A 14051-nucleotide genomic window follows, 5' to 3' on the forward strand; every position below is an offset into this window, starting at 1 on the left:
CCTCCACACCGGCTGCTGTGAAGGTAAGTGGGGTCACTCGGGAGTTTAACACGCCTGATTTCCTGTGTCTGTCAGAGGCTTGCTTGTGCCTGGCAGTGCCAGGTGGCTGAACTGCTGTGTGCTTGGGGAACTGCAGAAGGGCTAACTTTCATGCAGGTGGATGGGTGGAGAAATGGCAGATAAGGTTGGTCAATAGGTCTGGATGTGATTAGAGAGGACCTGGCTTGGAGCTATAGATGTGTACCTTACCCTGCAGGTATTGAGGAGTCAGGGGGAGCATGAGCAGAGACAGCAGGGGGACCTGTGGAGTCAGGCTTGACTGAAGCAGCTTTGTAGAGGAGTGGTAGTCCACCTGAGTCTAATCCTGCGTGGATGGGAGGAGGAAAGAGACCGCAAAGTCATTTATCAGTTTCTATGCACAGTGAGTCTGTGTGAGTGTTTATGGGGACAGAGGGTCGGTGGCCCTTTGCGCCACATGGGAAGTACTTTGTGTTGACATGCCAGCCATCAAACAAGATAGGAACCTCGAAGACTAGGAAGCAAAAGGAAGGACCTCTTGAACACTATAAGTACCTCACTGCTAACATAAAATGTCCCTCCCACTTAGAGCAGTAGAATCGACCAGCAGGGAAATGGTGAATTCAAGCCAGCTTTCAGCGTGAATGAACGACTCTAGGGGCTTCTGATGCTGCTGCGGCTGCGCAGTTCAGCGGAGGTGCACGGAACCTGGCAAGTCCTGCGATGTTGCTTCTGGGAGATTTTGACGGCTTAGAAGCTGTTTCCACACAACCATTCCTACAACCAGGAAAATGTTACATCCACAGAAATGAACGTAGCTGGGTGTGCATGAAGCTCTAGGTTCAATCCCTAGCACCTGTGAACAGGCATGGAGGGGCACCACATGGGAGGTGATCTGTTGCTGCTTACCGTGTTTAAGACCAGCCCAAACTACATACGACCCAACAAAGGGAAGGGAGGAAGGAAGCTGGCTAGCGAGATGGCTCAGCAGGCATTGGCACTTCTCACCAAACCTGGCCACCTGAGTTCTACCCCCAGAATCCTCATGGTGGAAGGAGAGAACCAGTTCCCACTGGTTGTCCTCTGACCTCCACACTTGAGCTACAGTACTCCTGTGTATATGGACATACATACAAATAGATTTTTTTAAAAAAAACAAAACAAAGGGAGAAATGTATTGATCCCGGAAAATCTGCTCAGGATTGACTTAGGCACTTTATGGAGGTGGAATGGGAAGCTTACAGCCTGGTGGCTTTTAGGAGACGGGCAGCTTCCCCCAGGCCTATTTGGTCACTGTGTGCTCACAGTCCAGATGGGGCAACTGCTGATTGGATTTGTGTCTCTATGCCTTTCTAGTCCTATGCCATAGCCACTGGGCCATCCCAGCCCCCTATCGTGGTTTGTTTGTTCGCTGGGTTTTTTGTTTTGTTTTTGTTTGTTTTGTTTGTTTTTTGAGTCAGGGTCTTACTATGTAGCTTGGGCTGACTGGAATGTGATATGTATGTCAGGTTGGCCTCCGTCCCACAGAGATCCACCTGCCTCTGCTTTCTGAGGGCTGGAATTAAAGCCTTGCTGTGCTTTTTCATAAGTGGATGTTTGGTGATTTTTGTAAGCTTTCAGACTCAGAGAGCTATCATGTGATCTGTTACCTTTTGAAATCAATGTTTTTCAGTGGTATATTGTGCTCCGTGTTTACGTGTGTCATAGCTGGCTTCATGTTTTAGGTATCTATTCTTTTTTAGCCTGAGAGTAGGTCCATCACATCTTGTTTATCCGTCTGTGGTCACGCAAATACCCACACTAGTGAGGCAGAGACAAGAGGGTCTCTGTAAGTTCAAGGCCAGCTTGGGCTATGTGTTCAGACTCGGAAATAAAACAAACCAAAGTAGTAGCGCTTTGGAGCGGCGCAGAGCCAGCAGGGATGATGTGCTGCGGGATGTGCCTTGAGGAGCGAGGCAGAGTCCCACCTTCTGCCGTGGCGTGATGGAGGTCCAGCCGGCTGCTAGCGTAGTCTTTCATTCCAGTCTACATCTGAAGGCCTGAGGACAGAGGCGGGATGTGGAAGCTGGTGTCAGCCCTGGAGTTGATGAGCCAAACTCTGACCTGAGATAGGAGATTGGTAACCCCACTTAGTGAGGAGTGCCGGTTCCTTAGGCACTCTGGGGGGGAATAGATGAAGTCTGCCTATATCTAGTGCTGAGGGTTGATTTTTTTTTTTAACCCCACCAATTGACTCCCATGTTGACTGGAAACACCTTCCCGGAAACACCCATTAATACTGCCTTACTGCCTCTCTGAGCACCCCTAGCCCAGTCAAAGGTCCATACATATTAGCCCTGCATGTGACTAGCAGATAGCTGTTCATACTCTGTCCTGCTTTATCATGTCTTCTGAAGTGTTCAGGTTTAAGGTTCTTATCTTCCAGTTCTGAGAGCCGACCCCAGGCCTCCGAGAATCCTAAGTAAGCGCTCGCACTGAGCTACACCCACGGCCAACCTTCTAGGGTTGGTGTTTTGTCTCTTGTGCTAGCCCCTCGATGGGACGCAGGCCTCCACACACCTAATCCTCTTGCCTCAGCGAGCTGAGTGCTAGGTTTACCAGTGCGCTCCGTCACATCGACCTTGGATATGGTTTCTGCCTTTAAGAATGTGTTTGCTTTTATTTGTTGTGTACCACAGCATACATGTGGCAGTCAGAGGACAGCTTGGGAGAAGGACTCAGTGCTCTCCTTCCGCCTTCCGCCATGTAGGTCTGGGGCTCGAACTCAGGTGATCAGATGGCGCAGCAGGCCGCTTTGTTAGCTTACATTTGTTTTCTTCTCTTAAGAGACTTTCAGCTATGCCCCCACCCCGCCCTGTTTCTCCTTTTGGAGGAAGAAAAACATCCAGACTGAAAAGGGAACTGGACGTGGCAGTGCATGTCTGTCACCCCAGCACTCAAGGCTGAGGTAGGAGGATTGCCATAAATAGGACAACCTGTTTACACATGGAGACCTTGCCCTTCAACCTCTATCCCCACCCCACTCCAGTCCCCAAAAAGAAAGAAGACAAGAAAAGAGTTGTTTGGAGAAACACAAAACTAAACACTCAGATCTGGAGTCCATGTGAAACAGCCCTTTATTTGTGTAGTGGAGTCATTTTCCAACTTGGTCTTTTCGAAAGTTGTTTCCATCTGTTCTGAAGTCTTTTGCTTGTTATTGCACACAAAGATGCTCTTTCTTCAGTGACAGGTTTCACAGAGTTCTGCTGGACCCTTCGTGCTGACTGACTGGGACTCTGTGAACTTACAAACACCTCTAAATGGGAATGATGGCACAGGCCAGAGGCTCGTGGGAGGCCACCTGGACCGCATAGTGAGTTTGCTGGCCAGCCTGGGCTACGTGTGAGACCCTGTCCCAAGAAAAAAATAAGAACACCTCTCTAAGATGATTTCTAAAAGTTGAAATCTGAAGAAATGCCGGTGTGCCTGCACTTGTCAGGCTTCCCGTGGCTTATTTCTAGACTAGTTTGTGTCTGGTGAAATGTCATCGGAGAGGATGTGCCCTCTGAAAACTCCAGGCGCAAGCCTGTGGGGAGCACCCATAGGCCCTGAGCTTGTGAAGACTGGAAGGCAGGAGGATCCTTGGAGCCCATGAGTCATAGGCCAACCCGGAAGCATAGGGGAGACCTCATTTCTAAATAAATAAACAAGCGAACAAACCTCAGGAAAAAAAAAACAATGCGGGGGAGGCGGAGGAAGGGATCAAAATCACACAGATGCTTTTCCTGAGCACAAGTCTCAACCCACCTTTTAGTATTTACACGGCATTTATTTGTGGTGTAAGTGTTTTAATTTGGAGCATGGATGCTGTGTGGTAATCCTAGCACGGTCACAAGCTGTTCCCGTTGTCTTTTCCATTTTATTTATATTTCTCTTACTATTTGTTTAGTTATTTGAGACTGATTTGAATTCCCGATCTTCTTGCTACCATACCTCCCCTTTTGCGGGGAGGGGGAAACGTATATTGCTATGTTCCTCAGGCTGGCTTCAAGCTCTTCATTAAAGCGCTTCCCCTATACCAGCCTCCTGACTAACTGGGACCACTGTAACTACTCCAGGCCCAGGGCACTGGGCCTTTTAATCATTGACTGAAGTTACTTTTTTCTCTGTCCTGTCTACAGGATGGATGAAGGCCATTTACTCTGCCACTGAGTCGTGCCCCCACCCCAGTATGTCCTATTAATGTTACAAGTAGCATTGATAAACTTTCTAGTGACTAATATTAATAAATGTTACACATTCTCATATTTATGAAAACCTGGGCTAGGATGTGGCTCAGCATTCGAGTGCTTTGTCTAGCCCATGCCCGATCCTCAGCACTGGAAAGAATGTAGGATAATCACATTAATGTGAACCATTGTCGTCATAGTACTGGGAAAATTTTCTCTCAGGTACCAGCTTGTTTAATTTGGGGCTAAAAAAAGGCATAGTAAACCTTAACTGAAATCCTAAAATAAGAAAAGTCAATTTCAGTGTTCTTTTCTGGGGCTAGTTCTTGCTGCTGGCTAAGAATGTGTTCTAGTGTATATGTTTTGTTGCTAGATTTCTCTCTCCTAAGCTTTCCTGTGATATCAGAATGGAAATTCCTTTCTGGCTGGCACGTGACAGATGTGCCATCGGCATGTGTCTAGTGTGGCTCTCAGACAATATCAGACGGTCTATTTGGTAGAGGGAAAGGTGGACATTCTGTAAGCTGGGTGTCGAACATCGTCCACGTTTTCTCTGGTAGCCCGCTGCCCTGTGCGGTTGAAAGGGTATACTCCCTTCCTGTGGAACTGTACTGTTACACCCAGGAGAAATGTATGGCTTGGGGAGAGGTGAGGCTACAAGGGAACTGTGGGAATTTGACGGACGGGTTGGGTGAGTGAAGGGGACAGAGGCACTAAACACAAAAGCAAGTCTTCTCTTTCCAGATGTGTTAATATGTCTTTATTAGTTTGTTGTATTGTTTTTAGAGAGGGTCCTGCTGTGTAGCTCAGGTTGACGTTGTCCCCTCTACCCTCCTGTCTCTACCCACTGGGTCACAAGTCCTACTTACGCACTTTGAAAACCTGTCATTCATCTGGAATCTTAGGAGTTCTTACTTGAAAAATCCTAGGGCATATATATAAAACAACTATGCACGCCAATGGCATATTGCTCAGGCTGTCTTCAGACACATTAGTCTTCATTTAGGGAATAAAGAGCACCCCTAATCCAAATGTTTGAAAGCCAGAATCTTCCAAATTCCATGACTTGTTGAGCACTGATATGATTGCACAAGGGAAACTGCTTGTACACAAAATTGTTAAAAAAAAAAATCACCCTTAAATTACCCTTGGACCGACTGTGATGAGGTATGTGTGAAACAGCAGGGAACTTTGCCTTTACACTTGGACCCCCTTTAGTATGGTTTGTGTTATTTGACTGTGACCAGGGATGGAGACATGACTCAGAGGAGCACTGGCTGCTCTTCTAGAGATTCTGAGTTTAGTTCCCAGCAACCACATGTTGGCTCACAACCATCTGTAATAAATAAATAAATCTTAAAAAAAAAATAGCGTGAGCTGCTGGTGGTGGCGCACACCTTTAATCCCAGCACTTGGTACACAAGAGCTAGTTCCAGGATAGGCTCCAAAGCTACAGAGAAACCATGTCTTGAAAACAAACAAATAAACAAGCAAAAAGATAGTGGGACCCAAAGCAACTTGGGGAGGAAAGGATTTATTTAATCTCAGTACATACAATCCGTCAGGAAGGGGAAGTCTTCAAAGAAACTCGAGGCAAGAACCAGGAGTCAGGAGATGAAGCAGAGACTGCAGAGGAACGCTGCTTATTGGCTTGCTCCTCATGGCTTGCTCTGTTTGCTTTCCTCCACACTCCAGGACTACTGTTCAGGGGTGGCACCGTCCGTAGAGTGCTGGGCCCTCCCACATCAATCATTAATCAATAAAATGCTCTACAGACTTGCCTACAGGTAATCTGATGAATTTTTTCTCATCCGAAGTCTCTCTTCCCAATAACTCTAGCTTGTGTCAAGTTGAAAAGAAAAAAAAAACCAACCAGGACAACCCCTCCCTGAGATCTCTTTATTTGTATGCAAATACTCTAGAATTAGAATCCAGAAATAATCTTGTATAAACCGAGGCCATGACTGCTCCAAGTGTGGTTGAGTCGGGAGGTTTGTGTTGTAGAGGCGAGAGAGAGAGGAGCCAGGGGCATCTGGAAGAGTCCAGAGCAGAGAGAAAAAGTAGTAGGTTAAATGTGGCCAGCAGACTGAGCCAGGCCAGGAGAGGAGAGAGAATGACTTGGAGGGGGGGAAGAAGAGAAGGAAACAAGCAAGAGAGAGCACACGCTGGTTGGCCGAAATGGCAGGATTATAAGGGAATGAGAAAGGGGGAGGAAGTATGAGCTGGAGACGTTTAGGGTCGGGGGGCCGGGTGAGAAGAGCCAGGGTACTTGTTATACTGAGTGAGCCTGGAGCCCAGTGTGCACTTTGATATGCCTATAGGTACCACACATAGCCATTTGTCACTAGTTTCTTTTGGATCTAACAAATCTGAAATGCTCTGATTCTAGAGTAAAGATACTTAAGGGCTGGAGAGATGGCTCAGGGGTTAAGAGCACTACCTGCCCTTTCAAAGGTCCTGAGTTCAACTCCCAACAACCACATGCTAGTTTGCAACCATCTGCAATGAGATCTGGTGTCCTCTACTGGTCTGCAGACATACATACATGCAGGCAGAACACTGTATATAATAATAAATAAGTATTTTTTTTAAAAGATACTCAAGTCATAATTTTAAATGAGGATTTGGGTTTCTGTCAGGAGTAGGGCTTCCCCTCCAACTTCACTCTGCTGAAGTGGAGCGTGGGGCAGGTGCCCTTAGTGCCTTGGTTTTTGAGTAGATCCCCCCTAGTGCTTTCCTCCAGAGCAGTCAGGAAGTTTAAATACGGAAGTGTGTGTTCCGGGCTTCAGGCAGGGAGACTGTGCTCTGCATCCCTGTAAAGCATGGTAAAGCAGGCTGTGGGTCTCAACTCCTTTGGGGGGGTCCCCTATCAGACATCCTGCATATCAGCTATTTACATGATGATTCATGACAGCAGCAAAGTTATAGTTATGAAGTAGCAATGAAAATAATTTTATGGTTGGGAGTCACCACGACGTGAGGAACTGTGTTAAAGGGTCACAGCGTTGGGAAGGTTGGGAGTCACTACTGTAGAGCGTTTTCCCTTTGTCTTCCATCTCCTTCGGTGTAGCTGAAGTCCTAACTTTGTCCAGGTCTGTGGCTCTCCAGGAGCATTCTGGGAAGTAAGCTTGTTATGATATGCATTTTTAGAAACCCGTGTCTCCATCAATTTCCTTTTTAATCTTCACAGAGTATCTTTAATTTCATTACATGTTACATTTTCTTCTGAATTCCCCTGCTGTCTCAGCTAGCTAGACTTGCTTAGCAAGGAAATGCAGCAGATGGCTAAAACAGTGGACAGTTCCCACCTCACAGGTTTGGAAACCACAAGGTCAGAGTCAGAGTTTGGCAGTGACAACCTCTGGCTTGTAAATGTGTCATTCCTTAACTGGGGACAGAGCTCAGCTGGTAGAATTTCTGCCTAGCACACTTTCATCCAAGGGTTGGGGAGCGGAGGCAGAAATAGCAGAAGGTCAAGGTCATCCTCAGCTATGTGTCAAGATTGACTCTCACTTGGGCTACTGAAACCCTGCTTCCAGGTAGGTAAATCCCATGAGGTACTATCACATCTTTGAGAGCTTGCTTCCTTTCTGTTTGTATCCAAATTTTCCTCTGTGTATAAAGTCAACAGCCAATTGGTTTAGAACCCACCTAATCCAGGGGGAGTCCAAAGCACACTTGCAGATACATGGAGTGGGTAGGATTCTATCTGTCTTGGGGCATTTACCAGCTAACCCTGTGTGTCTGGCTTTTGAGTAGACATTCTTTTAAGCATTTTTCTTTTTAATCTCCTGTTAATAATTTCTTACACAGAAATGGTTCAAGCAAACAGTTTACACAGTCTTTTATTTCTGTAACTTAAAAAAAAAGTCCTATATAGGAAGAAAATATTGCTCACTGACTAGGAAAGCCACTTCAGAAGAGTAGAGCAAGGTAAGAGTTAAAAAGGGCAGTCCCACAGTGCAAGGTCTGTTTACAGAGGTTTATGACTTGGGTGTGTCTTGGTCATTCAAGCTTCAGAGCCTTGGAGAGATTTGAGTTGAGCCTGCTGGATTGGACCAGGCAGAGCTCTACGTGGCCATGTAGGGCCCTGATCATAGTTTTTAAAAGACCTGAACAACTCTAGAAAACATGGACGTGGTCAACTGCCTGTTCCTCCAGTGTGTATGTGGGCAGCCCCTGCCCATGGCTAAATCTCAGGTAGGTTCTCAACCTGGAGAGGAGGACATTTGCTGGAGGGTATGTTTGAAATCCTAAGAAGGAGCCCGGTATTCTCCACTCTTCGAAGTGAACCTGGACAGTATTCCGGAAGCACAAGAGTTCTGCTTAAAATAAAAAGATTGTTTAGAATCGGTGCAGCTGTTAGCAGAGTCCTTGCCTGGCACACCTAGCGTACATAAAGGGTCAGGCTCATCCATACGTAGCCAGTTACACATTGGCATGGGAAGGGATCTGCCTCCTTTTGGCTGAGGAACTGCCTTTGAATGCTCATGGGAGGTTTCACTTGTGCGATACTTTGTAGCTAGATTTTGGGATCAGTGGGACATTTCCTTGCTGTTTAGAGGGTGGCTTCTCTTGTATCTTCAGTGGAGGTGTATGACAATGTAAGTCCTTACAGTTGGAGTTCTTTTGTGCTGCCTGGATTCAGACAGTAGCTGGCACAGAAGTGTGGCAGGAATACCTGCTAGGCTGCTTTGACTGTGCCTACCTTGCCCAGCCGCAGTCACTTCCTGGTATATTTATTTTTGGCATCGGTAAGAAAATACAGGTCGCATGTTGCATAAGCAGGAAACAAAGCTTCTAGCCATTAACAACAACAAAAGCCTAAAACATTAGAAAACAACTAACTATACATGCCTTTGTGAGTAGCTAGACTACACCATGCCTCGGTTTTTGTGCTGTGCACTTGTTTTTCTAGCAAAGTGCCTCTGACCCTCTTTAAATGACATCATATAAATAGATTTATTCTTACCGTGTACTTAGCTTGTCTGTGTCAGATGAGAGTGGTTTGTTTCAGTCCCCCATCATAACCTGATTTTCAAACAGAATTCAGGAAACGGTGTTAATGTTACGCTTTCTCCTTTTCCCATGGTGATGTCAGGGAGGATGAACACATGCAGATCTTCTCGTGGGTATGGGTACGAGTGAGCTCACAGAAAATACCTCCGGTGGGTGGTGAGGATTAGCGGTTTCTCTACCATTTCCGTAGGGAAAGAAGGAGGGGGAGGAAGTTGAGTGGGAATGAGTGTCTTAGGAGAAATAGGTCTGTAGAAAAGTAAATAGGGAAGACAAGGGTTGCGGTTCTCCCCCTCTCCAGCAGTGTAAGAAATGAGTGGAGGGGAGGAACCTTAGGACCACTGAATTCTTTGGGGAGACTGTTACAGGCAGGTAACTTTATAGGCAGGCATGGGGGTGACTTTTCTCAAATGTCTTGGGCTCACAGAACTTAGAGAGTATAATCTGCCCCTTCACAGATGTCTTGAAGGAACGGGACAGTGGCAGAGGCACAACACAGGACACCTGAGTGGGTGTGTGGCCCTGGGCAAGCGGCTCCACTCCTCTCTCTCTTGGTGTTTCTTGCGTGAAGAACAGAGAGGTTGATGGAGTGTGTCTGTACAGTCCAGCGTCCGCTTTAGCACAGGTGTGTTTTTCCAAGGCAGGGTTTCTCTGTAGCTCTGGAGCCTGTCCGGGAACTCGCTCTGTAGACCAGGCTGGCCCCGAACTCACAGAGATTCACCTGCCTCTGCTTCCTGAGTGCTGGGATTAAAGGTGTGTGCCGCCACCGCCCAGCTAGCACAGGTTTTTAGGTTGATGAATTGTACTTATTTATGGGGTCTAGCATTTTAATTTGATTCCATGTATATTGTATCTTATTTTTTAAGTTGGGAGTCTCACTATGTTATCTAGGCTGGCCCTGAACTCATGTATAATCTTAGTGAACACTGACACATGTCAGTGTGGAAACTAAACATGCTTCCTTTTAGGGCTCTTGTCACTGGCACAGGGTTTCTCTTCCTGGGCCTCTACCATTTAACTTTCTTCTGGCCCAGACTGTCTGACGGGCAGGGCAGGGCCAGGTGCCTGGGACTGCTGTGTCATCCCTTGGCCACCTGCCTGCTCTGCTGCCCTCCCTGCCTTCCAGTGTAGACGACTCTGCCTACTCTGCGTATTCCAGGCTCCTCCTTCAACCCGCGGCTTCGTACCCTGTGTGGCTTGTGTTTTTACAAAGTGAACAGGGACAAGTTAGATGGGTAACACTGCGCTATAATCTCAGCACTTGGGGAGCCTGGGGCAGGAAGATTGCTCAGACAGACACAGACAAACACACACAATGAAAGAGAGACAGAGAGTGGTGTGTGTGTGTGTGTGTGTGTTTGGCTGGGTACTTGAAGATGTCCAGGTTTCTTGTGTCTACTGCTGACAACCACCACCAGTCTCTGCACCAGCCCCACTCCTTCCTGCATCCAGACTTTGGGGCATCTGCCAAGTAGACTGGTACCTATTTCCAGGCAGGGCAAGTCCCGGGCATGGCTACTCTGTGGCCATTTTTGTGGAGTGACAACTGACTCTACCCAATAAGGCCTATCCTGCCAGGACTAAAATTTAGCCACTTAACTGGGGTTATCTGACCAGCCCCTGGCCCTGACAGGGATGGATATGGAAGTCTGCCCAGTTTCAAACTGCATATTTTCCTGATTGCTTTTGAAGAAGTTTATAAAGCTCGGTGGACCTTGTGGTGCATAACTGTTTGCTCAGGGGTGGTAGCTAGAAGGCTAGCCTAGGATACATGGCAGAACCCTGCCCTCCTCCTTCCCCCCAAAGATGGAAAGCTTATTTGAAGTATTAGAAGTGGTAGGTGTCTAATTTGAAATCAGCACTTGGTGGAGTGCTTACTTGGCACATTCAGTCCCCTACGCTTGATCCAGGAACTGCTAGCAAAAAAGAGCTGCCTCTTTTAGAGTCACAAGGTCTTGTTCTTGTTCTTTTGAAGTAGCCTTCTTTAGGTAGCCCAGGCTGACTTAAATCCACCGTCCTCTTTCCCAAGCACTGAGATTACTGCATGGACCACCATACTCATCTGACGGTCATAGAGTATGGGGTTATGGTGGTTATCCTGTCTGAGCCAAGGTTAGCCCCGCCTGGTCCACGCCCACACAGCTTGTTTGCAGTCTGGAAGTTCTAGGAACGCTGCCTAGTTCAGTCCGCTCCCATTAGACCATGACTCTGGGATGGGATCCTCAAATGTGGAGCCCTCGGGGCCCTGGATGTAATCGCATAGCACCTTCTGTTTGCCAGTAGCATCCATACTGAAAAGAAGAGACTTCAGAGCACCTGTGGATCTTGTTACACACTTACTGATTACACACTTGGTGTCTGGCTGCTGTGGCCAGCCTCCTGCTGTTTAAGCATATTTGGGAAATGCCCACCTTAGTTACATGTTTATTTTATTGTAGACCTGCTGGCATTCTTAACTGTCTCCCTGTAGCTCATCGCTGGTCCCCAAATGTCTCTTAAGCAATCGAGTTAAGTCAGCCTGGAATGAAGTTCGGCTCATTTAATCCACAGCTGGGTGTGTTCTCGCTGTGTCTGGCACAGTTCGTTTAAGAAGCCTGGGCCTCTGCAGAGTGGGAGGGAGGCGGCAGCCCTCCGCTGGCACCTGCCTGCATCTCTGAGCTCACTCCGCCTGTTCATTTGCTAAGGTGGTGAATGAGGATGACTGGCAAGGCTCAGCCCAGGAGGAGGAGCAGACCGAGGCGGCCCGCGTCTCCAGGAGGAGATGGGGCTCAGGAAGGCGCACCCGGCCACGGCCGCTGTCTGACTATGGCCAGCTGGCTAGCCGAAGCTTGTCCATCCCTGAAGATGCCATTGCTGCAGACCCGCCGGGTGACGACCATGTGGACAGGATACAGCAGCCAAGAGTGACCACCGCCGGCCAGGACCCACGCGCCCCCTCAGGCTGTTCCAGGGGGGGCTGGAGGAGGCGACCTATATCTGTGATCGGAGGGGTCAGCTTCTATGGCAACACTCAGGCAGAGGATGTGGAGAACCTCTTGGTCCAAGTAAGAGCTGGTGTCTCCAACCATGGCCAGCAGAGACCCTTGGCTCCTTGCCTCTGTCGTCCCTGCAGACTAAACTGGACACTGCTTTTCCTTTTGGGGAGCGTGTACCTCCTCACACCTTTTCCTCCTGACTTTGAAACCTGCTTGAATTCACACTAACAGTCCGTTTTCTCGTCGTCTATTTTCTAATCCCCTTTCCTGGAGCCTCAGCTAACAGCACAGACTTGTCACTTGTCTGAAAAGCTTGCGACCCGAGCCAGGGGACCATACCCTGGCTTTTTCTAGCGTACTTCCTGAGGGAGTGATTGTTGAGACACAAAGTGGTTCGTTGTTAGAATGCAGGCATAGGAACAAAATAAAGATGAACTAGAAGCGGGTGGGAGTGGATGTAGCTCAGTGATGGCGCATTTGCTTTAAGGCATGGAGCCCTGTGTCCCTTCCACCCACTTGCCCACCCCAAAACAAAGCAGAAGACTGTGCTCGGAGAAGATTTGGTCTTCTGAACTGTCACAGCTCTCTTCCTCTCTGTCCCCAGGCATTCGTCAGACCTTCATCCACCACTCCTGGAAGGGGCGACCTTGGTAGGCTTGGAGGATGCTAGGCGTGCTCTCTACCATGCAGCAGCAGTACCATTTCCTATTCTGCTTCTCATTTGCAGTTTTGCTGCAGGTCTGACCATAGACACCATCGATCCCTCAGCGCATTTGGCAAATATTTATTTTTTAATTAATTAATTAGTTCATTATGTATATAACTTCCCTTCCATGTGTGCTTGCCAGAAGAGGGCACCAGATCTCCTTATAGATGGCTGTGAGCCACCATGTGGTTGCTGGGAATTGAACTCAGGACCTTTGGAAGAGACGTCGGTGCTCTTAACCTCTGAGCCATCTCTCCAGCCCTGGCAAATATTTCTTAAGTGTGTAGTGAGCACTTTAAGGTTATGGAACGTTCAAGTAAAGGCCTCGTCTTAGAGAAACTCATAGTCCTTTGTATATTTGCCCCAACTAATGCCATGCTCATGCTCAGATAGTCACAACATACTTAATACAATAATTTATATGCTCAGTTTCATTTTGAAAGCCTGTTAGGTACTTTCTTAGGTTTCCTGTTAAGAGTTCTCTGAAAAAGAATTTTGATTTTAGGCTTGGTTTGTGCATTACAGCACTTCCTGCCAAGGCCCACACGATGTCTTACTCGTCCCAAAGACCGAGAAACTCTAGCTTCCAATTCAGCTGATTGGAGTTCTGTGAATAAAGTGAAAGGCCCAGTGTGGTGGCACGTACCCGTGATCCCTCCAGGTCATTCAGCTCTGCAGAGTTTGAGGCCAAAATGAACTATGAGACCTTGCCTCAAAAACAGAAGAACACAAGCAAAAGTGAAGTTGAAGTTCTCTGAGATCCTTTCGTTTTAGAGTGCCACATTTGTTAGGAAATAGTCCTAAACAAAATCAAATTGTAATATATTTGAATATATTGTAATATATTAATATATTTGAATGCAAGACACAGTTGAGGTTTAATCTGAGATACTTAGAACATACTTTTATTTCTGAACTCCAAGATAGCATTGTGTGCAGACATAGTGGTTCTTGCCTATAATTCTAGAACTGAAGAGGCTGAGGCAGAGAAATTGTGGGATTGAGGCTCGCCTGGTCTACCGATATACAAACTAAGGGACAAAAGGAGAGACAGCTCAGTGGTTAATGATTCTTACTTCCCTTCTAGAACGCCCATGTGGGGCAGCTCACATCTGCCTGCAACTGCAG

At 47.3% G+C, this 14051-nt stretch overlaps 1 protein-coding gene across 3 annotated transcripts in view; it reads left to right on the top strand.

Moving 5' to 3' along the window:
* Positions 1 to 14051, top strand: part of Spata13 (spermatogenesis associated 13) — a 180920-nt gene that overhangs the window by 108302 nt on the left and 58567 nt on the right. For 2 of the 3 annotated variants that reach the window (XM_085698594.2, XM_087912157.1), the window contains one exon: positions 11927 to 12286. In XM_085698594.2, coding sequence (XP_085554720.2) covers positions 11927 to 12286 — 360 coding nt within the window. Of the gene's footprint in view, positions 1 to 8272; positions 8427 to 11926; positions 12287 to 14051 lie in introns of those variants that run through there. The other variant, XM_085698595.2, reaches the window with a different exon arrangement.

The sequence above is a fragment of the Myodes glareolus genome, chromosome 12, assembly GCF_982192425.1.
Source record: "Myodes glareolus chromosome 12, mMyoGla1.1, whole genome shotgun sequence".
In the NCBI taxonomy this organism is placed as follows: Eukaryota; Metazoa; Chordata; class Mammalia; order Rodentia; family Cricetidae; genus Myodes; species Myodes glareolus.